Source organism: Eumetopias jubatus, unplaced genomic scaffold, assembly GCF_037043125.1.
Source record: "Eumetopias jubatus isolate StellerSeaLion01/CBP00866 unplaced genomic scaffold, mEumJub1_p1.0 scaffold_2, whole genome shotgun sequence".
Lineage (NCBI taxonomy): Eukaryota > Metazoa > Chordata > Mammalia > Carnivora > Otariidae > Eumetopias > Eumetopias jubatus.
The window spans coordinates 20709922-20728031 of record NW_028274808.1 but is presented as its reverse complement, the minus strand read 5'-3'; the positions used below and the strand labels follow the sequence as shown (position 1 = coordinate 20728031).

General features: G+C 38.9%; 1 protein-coding gene across 1 annotated transcript in view; it reads right to left on the bottom strand.

Moving 5' to 3' along the window:
• ASAH1 (N-acylsphingosine amidohydrolase 1) overlaps positions 1-18110 on the bottom strand; it is a 49095-nt gene that overhangs the window by 21346 nt on the left and 9639 nt on the right. The window contains exon 2 of the mRNA XM_028099799.2: positions 5913-5959. Coding sequence (XP_027955600.1) covers positions 5913-5959 — 47 coding nt within the window. The remainder of the gene's footprint in view (positions 1-5912; positions 5960-18110) is intronic.

Below are 18110 nucleotides of genomic sequence, written 5' to 3'. Positions count from 1 at the left end.
GTGTGTGTGTGTGTGTGTGTGTGTGTGTGTGTGTGTTTAATCTGAGTAACTATTCAAGCTCCTCTCTGTGTTCGAGCTCTCCAAGCTTTATTCCGGATCTGTCTTAAGGCCTTGCTTTTCTGTGTGCTTGCATATGTGTGTATGTGTGTGTGTTTAATCGGAGAGTAACTGTTGACTCCTTTACAGAATCAGACTGTTCCTGTTGGAACTGTACCGACTCCTGTCTGGAACTGGACGGTTCCTCTGCCAGCGTGAACTGACCCATTTTGGGATCAGACTGTGCCCGCTGGATATGCACAAGGCTTTTGGTATGACTCCAATTTGGAACTGGATTGTTCCTACTGGAACCATACTGGCCTTTGTTCTGATGCCTTCTGGAAACAGGCTGTTCCTGTTGAAACTGTGCTACTTAGCATTTTTTCTCTTTACTCTTGAGAAAAACCTCTACGAAATGGGATCCCAGTCATCAAAATGCTTTGAGGGTACCAGGCCCCTACTGGGGCTCCAGCTGGTCTATGTTTAAAAACTATGGTCCCTCTGCATGTGCATTTGTAACTAAATAGACTGAGTTAACCAAAAGTGATTTAGAACTTCAATAGCCCTTATGGGGAACTGTCTGACCTCCCCGAACTTGGTTTACCCAAAAGTAAATTAGAAAGCACAGCCACTAAAAAACAAAAAGACCTAAACGGGATGCCTGTTTTAGACAGCACCTTGAGGCTTCTGAATCCTTTGAGGATTCTGAGTTTGCCTCTTTGTGAAATACAATTTCTAAATTAACTGATACAAGTGAGAGAAGTCAAAATGGCTTTGGAGCCCTCTATTTCCCCTCCTCTACCTTGTTTCCAGGCACCTGGCAGGTGCCACTTTACTTTATTCTTACAGCTGAACTTCCTTTTTTTCTCTGAAATGCTCCCTGCTCCTTCTCCTGCCTCTTTAAAGTTGAGTTTTGAGGATCTACAGAAATGCCAAGTTTCTTATGCTTGCTGTACTAAGGGAACTGTGCGAGCCATAAAGAATTTTCTAAAGTGACTGACAACCTCCCCGCCCCTCCCCGCATAAGCTTGCTATAGAATTTACCCTAGTTATTCAAACTCACCAATCTAGTTTCTTAGATTTATATCCATTAGTCCACATGCTTATTTGTGAGGGTCAGACCAAACACCGGATGAAACTAGTCTGATAGGAACATCCTGAAGGACATGTAGAGAAACAGACTCCTAACTTTTGGCAAGACACTAGAACACTCCCAGGGACTATCCACTGGGCAGTTATAGTAGCTTTTCCTAAGCCTGTCGATGCGAACAAAAATTCAGGCCTGTGCACAAAAGCCTGATGAACCTCTTCATGACTACTACAATCAACTCCAATTGTTTTTAAAGAAGGTTCTGGTTTTTCTTTAAATGCTGAATCCACTCAGGTAGCATTTAACTCTATGTTCAACAAGGACCTCGAGAGGGATATTTCTCCTTGAGTCTTTTTTTTTAAAGATTTTATGTATTTGAGAGAGAGAGCGAGGGAGGGAGGAAGAGATAGAGAGAGCATGAGCAGGGGTAAGGGCAGAGGGAGAAGCAGGGGCAGACTCCCTTCTGAGCAGGGAGCCTGATGCGGGACTTGATCCCAGGGTCTGGGATCATGACCTGAGTCGAAGGCAGATGCTTAACCGATTGAGCCACTCAGGCGCCCCTCTCCTTGAGTCTTTTAAAAGGACCAGGATGAAATGGAAAACTATACTCACTGCAGACTGAATCTGGCAAACGGGCTCGCTTGTGTCCTAGATGGGTCACCTAAAAAAGGACTGCTAAAATTTTCAGTTTTTGACTTGGGCAAATGAAGGCCGCTAAAAAACACCCAAACCCTTCCAGTTTCTGCTATTATTGCAAAGACCCAGGGAATTATTAAAAAGCTGGGACAAATTTAAGTGCTCTAGGTGTTGTAAGCCCTTTACGCAGTCTTTCCAACCTCCTCCCAATTCCCAAACACAAGGCCCTCACCCCAATCGTCCCTCTTCAGTGCCCTGCAGAAACCACTTCCCAGACTGGGAACAAATTCGTCTGCGTTAAAGCCAGAGCTACACTCTCCGTGCTTAACCGCACTGCTTTAAAGCAGTCTCTACCTCAGAGCGCTAAAGCAGTTCAAATAGTTGAGCGGGTGGGTCTCTGATAAACCTCAAGAGGTTCCCATCTCTGAACCTATTCCCTTTTGTCTAGGCCCTTTTGAGAGAGATGCACCCTTTTCCCCCTTAATTTCCTCCATCTCTATTCATTTACTGGGCCAAGATTTCTCACAGAACTATCATGCCAGAATTTCCTTCTCCCAAAGGGGAAATAATTCTAGAATTCGGTAACAGTAATCAAAATAGCCAACCAGGGGGATTCAATGACCCTTGCACATCTTTCATTTGCTCCGTCTCTGACTAGAGCTGCATCTAGAGACACTGATTATTTGCTACTATTGGATCAACTACCACCTCCTTAACAGGCAAAATCCTCAACTGATACTGGCAGAATCCAAAGTGCACCTCCCCATCAAGATTCAAACAGATCCCTCAAACCCCTCTGCAGAATTAATCAAAATAAAGAAGGCCCTTGAGGTATCAAACCCATAATAGAAGATTATAAGGCTCAGGGCTTCACTATCCCCTGCACTAGTCCCTGTAATATTCCTATTTTATCTGTAAGAAAACCCAGTGGCTGAGGACGGAGGTCTGTCCAGGACCTAAAAGCAGTAAGTCCCACTGTTTTCCCTTGGCATCCTGTTGTTCCCAACCTTTACATGCTACTGATATCCATTCCTACTGAAAGCTGATTTTTCATAGTTTAACTATGCAGTACATTTTTAGTAATCTCGCTGATGAGAACAGCCAATATCTTTTTGCTTTCACTTGGGAACAGCAATACAGCTGGACGATAATATTTATTCCCAGGGTTTCACAGAGTCCCTCTTACTTTTCACAAACCTTAAAAGCTGATTCGGATGATAGAAAGTTTTTGGAAGGCTCTACTTGGTTAAAATATGTAGATGACTTGCTTTTGTATCCCCCCTTCTCAAACTTCTTCACAGGAGATAGCATCCACCTGTTAAAATTTGTAGCCTTAAAGGGATATAAAAAATCTCCAAAGTTAAAAAAAAAAAAAAAGTAGTTTGCTCAAATTTAGGTTTGATACTTAGGGGATCTGATCTCCAAACAAGGCCTACATTCGGATCCAGATGATACCCTTTATGATCGTTGACACGACTTTCTGACCCCTCACGACAATTTGTAACAAACTCTTCGAACCAAGGCAAGCATTTTCATGACTTCCTGAGAGTTCTTATTTAAAGGATGTAAATGGTAAATACTGTGTGGGGTATGCTACTGCAACTCCTTTTTGAAATCACTGAGGCAGCACCTTTACCTTTGGTATTTCTACCCAACAGGCTGAAATATATGCCCTTGCTCAAACTTGTCCCTTAGCCAAGGCTAAAGCCACAAACATTTATACTGACAGTTAGTATGCCTTTGGGGCAGTTCATCACTTTGGAATATTATGGAAACAATGAGATGTCCTTACCCCCAGGGGGGATGAGATTAAAAATGGCTCTTATGTCCAAAATGTACTAGATGTCATACTTTTGCCAGCTGCTCTATTAATAAGGTTCTTGGGCGTACCAGACTTGACTCCCTCCCTGGAGGCCAAACAAAACCACCTCATTGGTATTTCCATCAAAAATGCTGCTCTCAAGGAGACCAACAGCCAAACCTCTGTCACAGTCCAAAGGAATGTTCTCCCAGATGATTATTTAGAAAAATTGACAAAAGATACCCAACAACTGACTCTAGAGAGGGAGAAACAATATTGAAAATCTAGTAATTGTTGGCTTGATAAAAAGAGACTCTGGTTTGGACCAAATAACTGTCTGGCCCTACCAGCAATTCTAAAATTCCCACTACTTACATGCATTAAACCATTGGTCTACTAACGAAGTGTCAGTATGTACCTGTACTGTATGTATACAAATGTACTGTGTGTTCTTGGCTGTATTCACTATTCTGCTTCCATTGTCTCTTCAAGCAGAGACTTCCAAGAGGCATATATGACTCTATGTTTGCCTTCACAGGGAAAAGCTCTCTCCTAAGTTGGAATCAGTGTCAATAAATATTTCAGTGGGCTGGGCGACTGCCTTCGGCTCAGGGTCATGATCCTGCGAGTCCTGGGATCGAGTCCCGCACCGGGCTCCCTGCTCGGCGGGGAGTCTGCTTCTCCCTCTGACCCTCTGACCCTCTTCCCTCTCGTGCTTTCTATCTCTCATTCTCTCTCTCTCAAATAAATAAAATCTTTAAAAAAAAATACTTCAGTGGGCTACTTTCAGACCTAGAGTCCTAGTTTAGAGCCATCGTACAATTTGGAGTTCTGTTACTTCTTCTGCTTTGTATAATTATTTTAAGTTTTGTATTTTGTTCCCTATCAAACTTTAAAAAAAAAACAATGTACCCAATAAGATGATGCTGGTCCAATGTTCTGAGAAAATCTCCAACACTTAAGACCTTAAGAAGATACAGACTTTGGATGGGAAGTGCCTGAGTGTTCTCTCCTAACCTTCCTTGTCAACTCAAACATGGCTTTAAGTGGTTTCCAACTACTCTGCACCTTCCTCCCTGCACAGAACATGACAAGCAGGAAAGGTCCTTCCTGGAACTGAGGGGAAAAACCACTAAATATGGAAAACTTGACTTTTGATCACTTATGCTTTTAAAGAAAGATTTTTTTTAATTTATTTTTTTGAAGATTTTTTTTTTTAAAGAAAGCTCCACCCCCAACATGGGGCTTGAACTTGCAACCCAGCAGAAAGAAAGGAGTCTTGCAAGTTGATAGTACTTTAGATACTACTTTACTACCCCCACAGGAAGAAGAAAGGCTTTCTTCCTCCCTTGGCAACAGCCTAGCCAATAAGACACTGCCATAACTCAGCCAATGCAAAACCACTATGCTTCAAATGCCATTTACTCCAATGGACTTTTTTGTTTGAACAGCCTTCCCAACTTCCCCCTTTCCTCTATAAAAGAGTGTCTTCCTCTTTTGTTCTGCAGGCTTCCCTATGGTTTTGCTGTAGCTTGCTTGTCCTGGATTGCAATTCTCTGCTCTTCCCAAGTAAACCCAGGTTTGCTGGTAAAACAACTGGCAGTTTTATTTCTAAGGTTAACAGTTTAAAGTTGTACTCTCCTTTCCCCTGTCCCGCAGCAGGCTACTTTCAGAGAGAATGAAAGCAGGGCAAAAAAGATTACTCTTCCTTATACATTTCTCTTCTTTTCCACATTCTGTATCCTCTGGGCTGGTGGGCTATTCTTAAACTTTTCTCATAAACCCATTTAGCCACAAAAGATTTGAAAAGACCATATATTATATTAAAAAATATTAACATTAAATGTACTAAAATATGACACTGTCCCTTCCCTTATGTTTTTTAATCCTGTTTTGTTCTCGACAGCTTTGTTATCATGCCAAGCATTTATTTCTTGAAGGTTTCATATATAAGACCCTACACTTTCTTCCAATATAATCTGGTGGTTTATATTCAGGTACCACAGGAAGTCATGGTTCAGCTCTGCATTTGTCAGGATGAAAAAATGCTTGGCAGTTGACAGAATTTACTGGAGAACAGAGATTCTTTCTTTTTCTTTGATTCTGATAGACTAGAAATGGGTATTTTAGTCATGGGGTATTTCAATATTTGTCCAGAGTCTTAACCAAATATATAATACACAGACCTGGAAAAAAAAAAATCTGTCTCAGAAGAAAAAAAAATTTGTCTCAGGATAGAAGACATGACTTAAATTTTTCTTCATTATTGTCATTTTTATGAGATAATTACATAAGGGAAAAGTCTCCACAAAGGCCAAAGTCAGTTTTGAAGATCTGATGTTTACTCACGTTGGTCCAGAAGGAGGATAGGTTGATTTTCTGCAGTTTTCTGTCCACTAAAAAAAAACAAAGAAAATTAAGTTTCAGAAAATCATAAACTGAACAATTTGCAAAAACAGTTAAAGACTGTGTAAACAAAATCAAGCATGATTTGCCCTTTTGGATCATTACCTCTTAAAAGTCTTTTGCTCCCATGAAAACTTGTAAAATCTCAAACTTAAGGGCATTTTCAGCCTTAATTCAATTTGTACTAGTGCTGTAATTTGGATTCTATACTGCAAACATACTGAATAAAGAGGAAATGTTAAGAAAGTAGATGGAAATGTTTATGTCAGAAAGGCTGATTTATCACTAACAGTAAATTAAATCTTGATAGAGTATGATGTCGCTTGAATTCATGAGCCAACTCCATTGCGACCGAGATTTGCATCCCAAACCAGATTTTCAGGACACACTGTGCAGGGCCCTTCATAATGTGGCCATACTTTACCTTCCCAGCCTCCTTTCCTGCTACTCCTCCTCCTGTCATGCACGGCCACATGCAAACATGTCCTCTGATCTCAGACCCTTCCCTGCCTGTGCATGCGCTGTTCCCGTGGCCTAAAATGCCATTTCTCCACCTGATGAACTTTGGACTTTAATTTCTAAGACCCATTTCAAATACTGTGTTCTTGTGAAGTCTTCCTCTACTTCCCGTATGAAAACAGTCATACTCTCCTCCACCCTCCCTTGCAGCACCTGTGCACATCTCTATTGCCGTAGTTATGGCCCTGCATTAAAATTATGTTTCTCTCTTCACCTCCTGTGCTACAGGAGGTGAATGGCTCCCAACACTGAGACCACTCAGTGAATGAATGAATGAGACTGTTTTAGGGAGAGCTGCTGAAGCTTAGTAGCAACATAAAATCAGCTCTTAACATAAAATGGTAAAAGTTCATACGGATTTACAATGTTTTTTATTACTAGTTCAAGATAGCAAGCATGTTTATCTCCTTCCTGCTGTAGACCCAATATTGTAAAAGTAAAATAATTTTTAAAAAGAAGTAGAAATCCACAATAAGAGGTGGAATAGGGAAGGAAACCACTAGAACTATAGTTTGAGCTCAGAAAATATTTCTGCAGCAAAAATGTGTGGGAATGGAGATCTAACATCTTGCTTTAACTTTTTTTAAATTAAGTACAGTTGACACAATATGTTACATTAGTTTCAGGTGTATAACACAGCGATTCCACCAACTGTATGTTAAGCTGTGCTCACAAGCTACAATCTGTCACTGTACAATATTTTAATAATACCGCTCACTATACTCTCTATGCAGTGCCTTTCATCCCTGTGACTTATTTATTCCATAATATATTAACTTTCTATAGTAAAGAAGTGTATAATGTAGCGTGACCTAACCTGTGATCCAAACATTAACTATCTAAATAACTTTACTACAGTAAAAGTTGCTCATGTAAGTGCTGTTTTCCCTTGTAAGTTTAGACTCAATTCGCTAAGAAACAACACTAAGCATCAAATTATCAAAAGCTAATTCAATCATTAGAATTTAAACTCTACTTCTAAAATATTAGAATATAACATATTACATAATATAAAGCATTAATTTGATAATTCAGTATCAAGGTAGCAAAAGCTAATCTCCAAAGCCATTCAGTGTTCAGTAATAGTGGTTGAGGGTGGTTCTTGTTTGGAAAAATTTCAGCCCCTAAGTTTAAAAACCGTAGTAAAACTTGACTGCTGCTAACCTAACTCCTGCGTAATACAGAAGTTTGGATATTCACCATCTCTTTCTTATAAAAATTCACAGAAATGATAATGGCTAAGTCTACAAGAGGAAAAGGAGTTCGTGGTTGATAGTACTGGTTCATTAACACATGACAGATTCAAATATTTTCCACAAAGTATCTGCCAATCAGCACTATAATTAATAACCACAGGCTTGACACAGCTTGTGTTTTGACAAGCTTTGTACATTTGTCCAACTAAGCTTTTGTCTACACCACACATACTCTTACCACTGTCCACTGTTATACAAAATAGCAGATTCCATTACAGGTCTTACTGAATTACGAAGTTCTCAAGTTCTTCGAGAGCATCCTTGCCTGCAGTTGTTCCATGAGAATACATACAGAGACTAATTCTTCAGTCTCAAACTTGGCATTGATGCTTTAATAAATAGCAATACCTGATCAGTATCAATAACTTCAGTATCAATAACTGGGAATCAATTTGCCTTACTCTTCAACTGATATGGATGTGTCTACCAAAGTCCCAGGTAGCTGTTCTCATCTAAAGGCTAACAGTGCACAACGAATTTTCTCAGGACACACTCTTTTCTACTGCTGCAATCAAATGTGATTTCATTAACTCACCACGGCTAAATGCCTTTCCCTGCTTTGCTAACAGATGAGCTACCTGAAGACTTATTTTGGCTGCAATCTCATTTTGCTTTTAAAGATTTGTAAATAAATTCTGTGATGAGATATTCTTTTAAACTATCTTATTTTTCTGATCATTTCTTCCTACAGGTTGGGAATACTGTGCTGACTGCTGAATCGTTCAATGTTGATACATACCACATTCCTTCAGCACAACGCTAGACGTGCTCTGTTACCTAATTAACTGCCAAGATAATCCATACTCCACTTTGCCTCGAGAGCATAACATCTGAAGTTCACTTTTTGTGTTCTGACCTGATAGGTTTGCACTGATAACTTTTTTTTTAAGGATTAAAATAACATGGTACGTTAAAATTGCACAACTATCACTTGAAATGTGCCAAGCGGTGGGGAAAAGCCACAAGCACCCTGCACACAGGCTCTGCTCAGCAGGTGCTCTAACGCGAGGCACCCACAGACGGTGGGCAAATACACAAGGGTGGCCACGTTCCAATACAACTCTGTGGATGGACACGGACATGTGCATTCCATGTAATTTTTACATGCCACAAAATATTAAATCTTCTTTTGATTTTTCCCTCCCAACTTTTAAAAAATGTCAACACCATTCTTCACTCGCAGATCTTACGAAAACAGGCAGTAGGCTGTCCTGGGCCTGTTGACTGAGGGGTGCCCGCCGCTGCTGGAAAGTACGAACACCCGAACAAGCTGTCTGGGTTCTTCCTAGATGACTTTTTCAGTTTCTTTAGAGGAAAACCCTTGGAGCTGCTGTGTATGTGTGAAACAGAGAGAGAGGAGAAAGAGATTGTGTATGTTTCGTTTTCTGCCAAGTGATGATGCCATATGCAGTTTTGTATGCAGAGGTCAGGATGGGGTTATTTTCTGTTTACTGACCTGTCAGTTTAACTCTTCTTTCATCCTCATTTAATGTCCTTATAATACCCTCCAGAATAATTGCCACTCTGAGCCAGGAACCTCTTCACGGAGCTCCTTTCCTCTCAACAGCTGCTTCTACTTTTGTCTTATCAGCCAATACTCCGGCATCTACTACCTAACTACCAAAAATTAACTGAAAGTGCCTCAGAGACAGAGTCATTTAAAATCATATGCTCGGGGGGGCTTTATTATACTAATAAAAGTATTCTGCAATATAATAGCACTAGGAAGGCAACATATATGATCATAGAAACCTGACTGTGTAAAAGTTTTAAGATTTCCGGTTACCTGTTTAAGAAAATCTAAATTGAAAACATATAGGTTGTGAAGTTATGCACAGGTTACCTCTGATAATTCAAGGCATACATAGAAGGGCAGTCAAGGGGCGCCGGGGTGGCTCCGTCGGTTAAGCGGCTGCCTTCTGCTCAGGTCATGATCTCAGGGTCCTGGGATCGAGCCCCACATGGGGCTCCCTACTCAGCAGAGAGTCTGCTTCTCCCTCTCCCCCTGCTTGTGCTCTCTCTCTCAAATGAATAAATAAAACCTTAAAAAAAAATAAAATCATATGCTCATGGACTTATGTAGTATTTGGCAGCACTTAGTTGTCTTAGTTTCCTATGACTGCTGTAACAAATTACCACGAACATAATGGCTTAAAACAACACAAATTTATTATGTTATAGCTCTGGAGGTCAGAATCTAAAGTGGGTCTGCAGGACTGTGTTCCCTCTGGGGCTCTAAGGCAGAATCTGTTTCCCTGACTTTTCCAGTTTCTAGAGGTTGCCTACATTCTTTGGCTTGTGGCCCCTTCCTCCATCCTCAAAGCCAGGAGCACAGCATCTTTTCTCTTCTCTAACTTCCTGCCTCCCTCTTACAGGGATCTCTGTGATTGTATTGGGCTCCTCTGGGTAATCCAGTATAATGTCCCCACTTCAAGCTCCTTTACTAAATCGCATCTGCAAAAAAAGTCCCCTTTGCCACAAAAAGAATATATTCACAGCTTCTCAGGATTAGGACATGGGCATCTTTGGGAAGCTATTATTCATCCTACAACACTATCCATACAAAAAGACACTGCTGAGGATGAACTATGTAAAATCTCATTGCAGATCAGGAATAACATAAACATTTGCTATCAATTTGGAACACTAATCCTGAATCCCAATAAGCAAAATCCCAATTTCCATAAGAAATCAATTCTTCTCATTAGACCTATATTACAAAAAAATGTATTAACTTGTTAATTTACTTTCATCAATAAAAATTTTTGGGAATATATGTTATACATATATAATGCCTATATAATATCCTTGATTTGCCTCTTAGCCCACAATGCCTAAAAGATATACTATCTAGCCCTGTACAAAAAAGGTGAATGACTCCTGCCTGAGAGTAAAGGCCTCCTAGTCTAATATTTGGGCACAAAGAAAACAAATGAAAAAGAACCTAACTGAAAAATATTCAATAATTTAAGGAACAGAAAAAAAATAAGATAATGATCAGTTTCAACACTCCTGATTATTCTACTAGTAACCTCAAGAAAAATTCAATATGTTATACCTGTAAAACAAGAACAAGATGGTATGGCAAAAAGGTAAACCAAATAATTAAAAACATAACTGCTGAAATAAAAAGATAGAAAAGTAAAGGTAAGAAAATCTGTCTTAGAGTAAAGAAAATTATATAGAAAACACAAGAAAGCTATTTATCCAAAGGATATAAACATAGTGATTTGAAGGGGCACCTGCACCCCAATGTTTATAGCAGCAATGTCCACAGTAGCCAAGATATGCAAAGAGCCCAGATGTCCACTGATAGATGAATGGATAAAGAAGATGTGGCATATATACAAAATGGAATATTACTCAGCCACCAAAAAGAATGAACTCTTGCCATTTGCAATGATGTGGATGGAATTAGAGGGTATTATGCTAAACGAGATAGTCAGAGAAAGATAAATACCATAACGATTTCTCTCATATGTGGAATTTAAAAAACAAAGCAGACAAACACAGGGGAAGGGAAGGGAAAATAAAATGAAAATTGAAAGGGAGACAAACCATAAAAGATGCTGAACTCTAGGAAACAAACTGAGGGTTGCTGGAGGGGTGCTGGGTGAGGGGAAGGGATAATTGGGTGATGGGCATCAAGGAGGGCACTTGATGTAATGAACACTGGGTGTTATAGGCAACTGATGAATCACTAAATTCTCCCTCTGAAACTAATAATACAATACATATTAACTAAATTGAATTTAAATAAAGAAAAAAAGAAACAAAGGAAAAATAAAATAATAAACCACAGGAGAAAAAAAATAGAAATGTTTATAAAATCAATACCTGGGGTCCAACATCTGACTAATAGGATTTCCAGAAAGAGAAAGCACAGAAAATAAAGGAGAGGAAATTATGAAAGAAATAATAAGAAATTTTGCTAGAGCTGAATGGAGATGTGTTTTAAAATGGAAAGGCCTACTGATTACTCAAAAAAAAAAAACTGAAAAAAAAAGAGCTTTCAGTGAGACACATTACTGTGCTATTTCAGACATAAAGAATAAAGACAAAAAACATAAAAGCTTCTAGCACTGGGCAGGGGAGGGGGTCCTACAAAAGAATAAGAATTACACACCCATCAGACTTCTCAACAGCTACAGGAATGCTAAAAGAGAGTGACACCATCATTTCCTTGGCAGGAAATTAACTTCAAACTAGAATTTTATAACTGGTCAAGGCACTCATCAATTTTGGGATTTAAATGAAGTCTTCAATTATAAGTCATGGTAAGGACACAGAAAGTGTACCTCCCACACATTATTTCTTAACAAGTTACTTCAAGATATATTCTACCAAAACAAAGGAGTAAACCAAGTAAAAGACAGAACAGGATCCCAAAAGAATGGCTCCAACATACATGGTAAAGGGAACCCTTAGAAATTACACTCCCAGGGTACCTGGGTGGCTCAGTCGGTTAAGCATCTGCCTTCAGCTCAGGTCATGGTCCCGGGGTCCTGGGAGTGAGCCCCGCATTGGGCTCCCTGTTCCGCGGGGAGCCTGCTTCTCCCTCTCCCTCTGCCTACTTGTGCTCTCTGTCAAACAAATAAAATCTTAAAAAAAAGAAAGAAATTACACTCCCAACAGACACGAAGAAACAGGAGTCCTAAAAAGGGGGACTCCATAGAATAAACTATATGGATGAAGGGCTGGAAGAACTTGAGGCTACAAGAGAAGCACAGACTTTATGAACAAAAGAAAAACAACTAGAAACTACAGGAAGAAACTGCAGTATCAGAAAAGTATGGTACAAATAAAAACAAACTGGTCCCAGCTAGATTAGGAATTAAATAGGTTTTTAAGAATGGACACAATAAATACTGAGAGAATAAATCAGAGGTTGAATAATATACAGAATATAAGTAGAATGGGGGCACCTGGGTGGCTCAGTTGGTTAAGGACCCAACTCTTGATTTCAGCTCAGGTCATGACACGGGGTCAGGAGATCGAGCCCTGCATAGGGCTCTGCACTCTGTGTGGAGTCTGCTTAAGATTCTCTTTCTACCTCTCCCTCTCTTCACCCGCTGCGCGCTCACTCTCTCTCTCAAAAAAAAAAAAAAAAATACAGTTAGGATGGCATAGGTTTGGTTTCTTCTTCTAATGACAAAAAAAAAAAAGAAAAGAAAGCAATTAGAAACTCTTAAGGAAAAAAATCTGTACAAGAATGCCATGATATAAACATATGAAGCAAACTAAAATGTGTCATGAATATGAATATGTCGTAGAAAACATATTTGAATATTCTTTCAGTGTCATTAGAGTTGTGGCTTTAGAATTATAAAGAAGGAAATACAGTCAGCACACTGAGCAATAACCATTACAAGTCATACTTCCTTAAACATTGTTTACTGTTTCCATTTTTTAAAAAGAGATAAACAAAGCATGAATGACTCAATTGTAATTATGTTATGATGTTAACTATGCAAAAGTATATAGAAATGAAGAAGAGAAGGGAGAAAAAAGAGGGATGAGTCACGATGTCCACGTGCACCACTTCAATACTGTGCTAGAGTATCTAGCCAGAGCAATTAGGCAAGAAAACAAAAAGGATCCAAACTGGAAAAGAAGTAAAACTGTCGCATTTTCAGATGATATAATCAATCTCTCTCTCTCTCTCTCTCTATATATATATATATCAAACCCCTAACAAATCCACTAAAAACTTTTAAAAACTAATAAATGAATTCAGCAAGTTTGCAGGATACAAGATCAATGTACAAAATCAATTCCATACAGTTGCAATAAGCAAACTGAAAATGAAATTAAGAAAACAGTTATACTTAAAATAGCATCAAAGAGAATATGATACTTAGTAATAAATTTAACCAAAGAAGTGCAAGACTTGTACACTGGAAATTATAAGACGTTGTAAAAAGAAATTAAAGACATAAATAAATGGAAGACATACATGTTCATAGGCCAGAAGGCTTAATATTGTTAAGATAGCAATACTCACTAAACTAACCCACAGGTTTGATGCAATACCTATTTAAATCCCATCTGGCTTCTTTGCAGAAAGACAAGTGACCCTAAAATTCATATGGCAATTCAAGGAACACATAATAGCCAAAACGGTCTTGAAAAAGACCAACAAAGTTGGAAGACTGACACCTCCTAATTTGAAACTTACTATAAAAGCAACAGCAAGCAAGACTTTGCAGTATCAACATAAAGACAAACCAATGGAATAGAATTGAGAGTCCAAGAAATAAACCCTCACATTTATGCAAACTGAAAGTTTGATATGTTTGATAAGAGGCTCTATCTACAATATATAAATAACTTAAAGTTCAATAAGAAAAAGACAACTTAATTAAAAAATAGGCAAAGGATTTGAATAGACATTTCTCCAAAGAAGATGTAAGTCAATAAACATTTGAAAAGATGCCAAATGTCATTTGCCAACAGGGAAATGCAAATCAAAACCACAAGGAGATACCACCATCACAGTAACTAAGATGGCAATAATAATAATAAAATAAGTGTTAGCATGGATGTGGAGAAACTGGAACCTTCATTCAATGTTGGTGGAAATGTAAAATAGTGCAGCTAATTTGGAAAACCGGGCCCTCTTTCAGTTAAACACATAGTTATCATGTGACCCCACAATTCTGCTCCTAGGTATAAACTGAAAAGATATGAAAACATGTGTCCACACAAAAAAATCTACACAAATACAAAACTTCATAGCATTATTACTCACAATACCAAAAATGGAAACAACCCAAATGTCCATTAACTGATGAATGGATGATCAAAATGTTGTATAGCCATACAATGGAAATTATTCAATAACAAACAGAAATGAAGTATTGCTACATGCTACAGTGTGGATGAACCTTGAAAACACTATGCTAAGTAAAGGAAGCCAATCACAAAGAACCACATATTTTATGACTCCCTTTATATAAAACGTCCAGAAAGGACAAATCCACAGAGACAGAAAGTATACAAGTGATTACCGAGGGCTGAGGGGTAGGTTTCAGGTTTAGGGCTAAGTGATAAGAAGTTTCTTCTGGGGATGATGAAAGTGTTCTAAAATTGGAGAAATGGTTGCACAACTCTGTGAATATACTGAAGTCATTAAACTGTATAGTTTTAGGGGGTGAATTGTATATTAGTTATATCTCAAAACCGTTAAAAAAAAAAGATGCAGGAAAAATGGTCCAAAGAAGCTAAATTTTTATCCATCATTGCAGTATTAGAGTAGACAATGCCTAAAGTTGATTGAGACAAATTAAGCATAAACATATCAAAGTAATATTCATAAAAATAACCAGGAGTGAATAAAAACTTCTAGCCCCCAATATGGCATGAGCACCAATTAATTAAAACAGACTGAGCTGTAAACAACTAGTATGATAGTAAACACACGTTCTGCCTATCACCTGAGTACAAACAGTTAAAAGTATTCACTTCTAGGAAAGGGTAATGGGGGTAGAAAGAATGAAGAAGGAAACTTGATTTTCATCATAAACCTATCATTTGATTTTCTTTAACTATGTACACTTTGATACAAACTTGAAAATATTAAATTTAAAAAATTGCATAATTTCATTTACGTGGGAGATTTTTTTTTTAAAGATTTCATTTATTTATTCATGAGAGACAGAGAGAGGCAGAGGGAGAAGCAGGCTCCCAAGGAGCAGGGAGCCCGATGTGGGACTCGATCCCAGGAGCCTGGGATCATGACCTTAGCCGAAGGCAGATGCTTAACCATCTGAGCCACCCAGGCGTGAGAGATTTTCAAGGAATGATTCTCTGACATTATATTTAAGTGTCTGAAACTGTCATTATCTAAAATTATTTTAAAATAACAACATACAGAGCAAGGACAGGAAGATGGTGGCAGAGTGGGAGGCCCCTAGGCTCCCCATATCCCATGAATACAACTAGATAACTACCAATTCATCCTATATACCTCAGAAATTGACCTGACAACTGGTAGAACAAACTCCACAACTAAAGGTAGAAAAGAGGCCACAGTGAAGAAGGTAGGAAGTGCAGAGATGTGATATGGGAGAGAAACAGATCATGACTGCTGCAGTGGGGAGGGAGGCAGGGTCGCAGAGAAGGTAAGAGACAGACTAGCACACGGGGAGTACAAGGGAAAATGAAACCCCCATAGCAACTGCTGTGGAAAGTGAGAGGGGTCAAATTTCATAATTTCTGGAAACTAATGGGGCTTAAAGCCTGGAGTTTTAAAGATCAGAGGGGTTGGCTGGAATAGAGTCCAGAGAGCATTGTGTAGCTCTTGGAGAGAAGGCAGGCAAACAATCCACACAGTGTGTGGAAATAGCGATCTGAAGAGCACCTGGGGCCATGGTAAGGAGGTTCTTTGCTCATCTCTAAGCACGTCCCAGAGAGACAGCATTCACGAAGAGACCACTGCAGGAACAAAGAAAGTGGCTGGCCATTTCCACGCCCATCAACATAAGCACAGGGCCACCTTCAGGAACCAGCCCTGTACCCACACTCATTACTTAACATGCTTAGACCAAGTGGAACATACCACCCGCCCCCCCCTCCCCAGTCACACCTGCCTCAGTCCCAGCACAGCAGTTCCCTTCCCCCAGAAGACTGGCTCAAACTCCTGCCCACACTGAGTATCCGGACATGGGAGTTTTGTAGAGCTTCTGTTCCAGCTGCAGTGGCAACAGTCTCATTTCACAAAGAGACCAGAGCACACCTAGTTAAAATGCACTACAATTAGGCCAGAAATCAAACCATGCCCACAACAGGCAAAGAGACCTCTGCAGACAAGTGGCCTGACAGATAAAGTGTCCAGGACACAACAGCAGAACACAAGCAACGTACAGTGGAGACACTCCCAAAAGCACCAGGCTCTGGGGGAACAAGGGACACCATATGGCAGGGCACTACAGGACCTCTTCTTCATAAGGCCATTTTCCTCAAGAACAGGAGATGCTGACTTTCCCAACACACAGAAGCAGGCACAGAGACTTGGACAAAATGAGTAGACAGAGAAACTTATCCCAAATGAAAGAACAGGACAAGGCTACAGCCAGAGATCTAAGCTGAACACATATAAGTAACATGCTTGATAGAGAATTTAAAGTAACGATCATAAGGATACCCACTGGAATTGAGAAAGGAGTGGAAGACTTGAATGAGACCCTTAACACACACATAAGGAATAACACAGCAGAGATAAAGGATACAATAAGTGAAATGATTAACATTGATGAAATGAACATCAGGATGGAAGAAGCAGAGGAATGAATTTAGTAAGTAAGTAAGTAATGAATTTAGACAGAGGAATGGAAAATAATCAAGATGAACAAAAGAGAGACAAAATATGCAATACGAGATCCAGAAGGCACAGAGAACTCCCATCAAAATCAAGGAAAGCAGACCCACATCAGGACATATTGTAATTAAATTGGCAAAATACAGCGATAAGGAAAAAAAGTTAAAAACACGAAGACAAAAGAAGGCAATAACTTACAAAGGAAAACCCATAAGGCCAGCAGGAGATTTTTCAGCAGAAACTTTCCAAGCCAGAAGAAAGTGGCATGATATACATTCAAAGCACTGAATGGGAAAAATCAGCAACCAAGAATACTGTCTCCAGCAAGCCTATCAATCAGAATAGGAGAGATAAAAAATTTCCCAAACAAAAACTAAAGGAGATTGTGACCATTAAACCAGCTCTGCAAGAAATATTAGAGGAGACTCTTAGAGAAGAAAGGAGAGACCAAAAGTGACAGTATAAAGGTAGGAAACATAAAAGCAATAAAAACGAATATTTCTGTAAAAAATCAGTCAAGGAACTCACAAAATAAAAGGATAAAAGATTTAACAACATATGCCTAAAACATGGGGAGGAGAGGAGTAATGAATGAAATAAAACTTAAAGGACCATCCATTTAATACAGACTGCCATATGCAAAGTAGGTTATATATAAACCTAATGGGAATTATATATTAAAAACCACTAATAAACATGCAAAGAATAAAGAGAAAGAAATCCAAATATATCACTAAAGAAAATCAGCAAACCATGAAAGAGAGAAATACAAGAAAGGATCAGAGAAAAGCTTGAGAAACAAGCATAAAACAAATAATAAAATGACAATATGTATCTATCAATAATTACTTTGAATGTAAATAGATTAAATACTTCAATCAAAAGACATAGGGTGGCAGAACGAATTAAAAAAAAATCAGGACTTCATCTATACACTGCCTATAAGAGACTCATTTTAGACATAAAGACACCTGCAGATTGAAAGTCAGGGAATGGACAAATATCTATCATGCAAATGGATGTCAAAAGAAAGCCAGAGCAGCAATA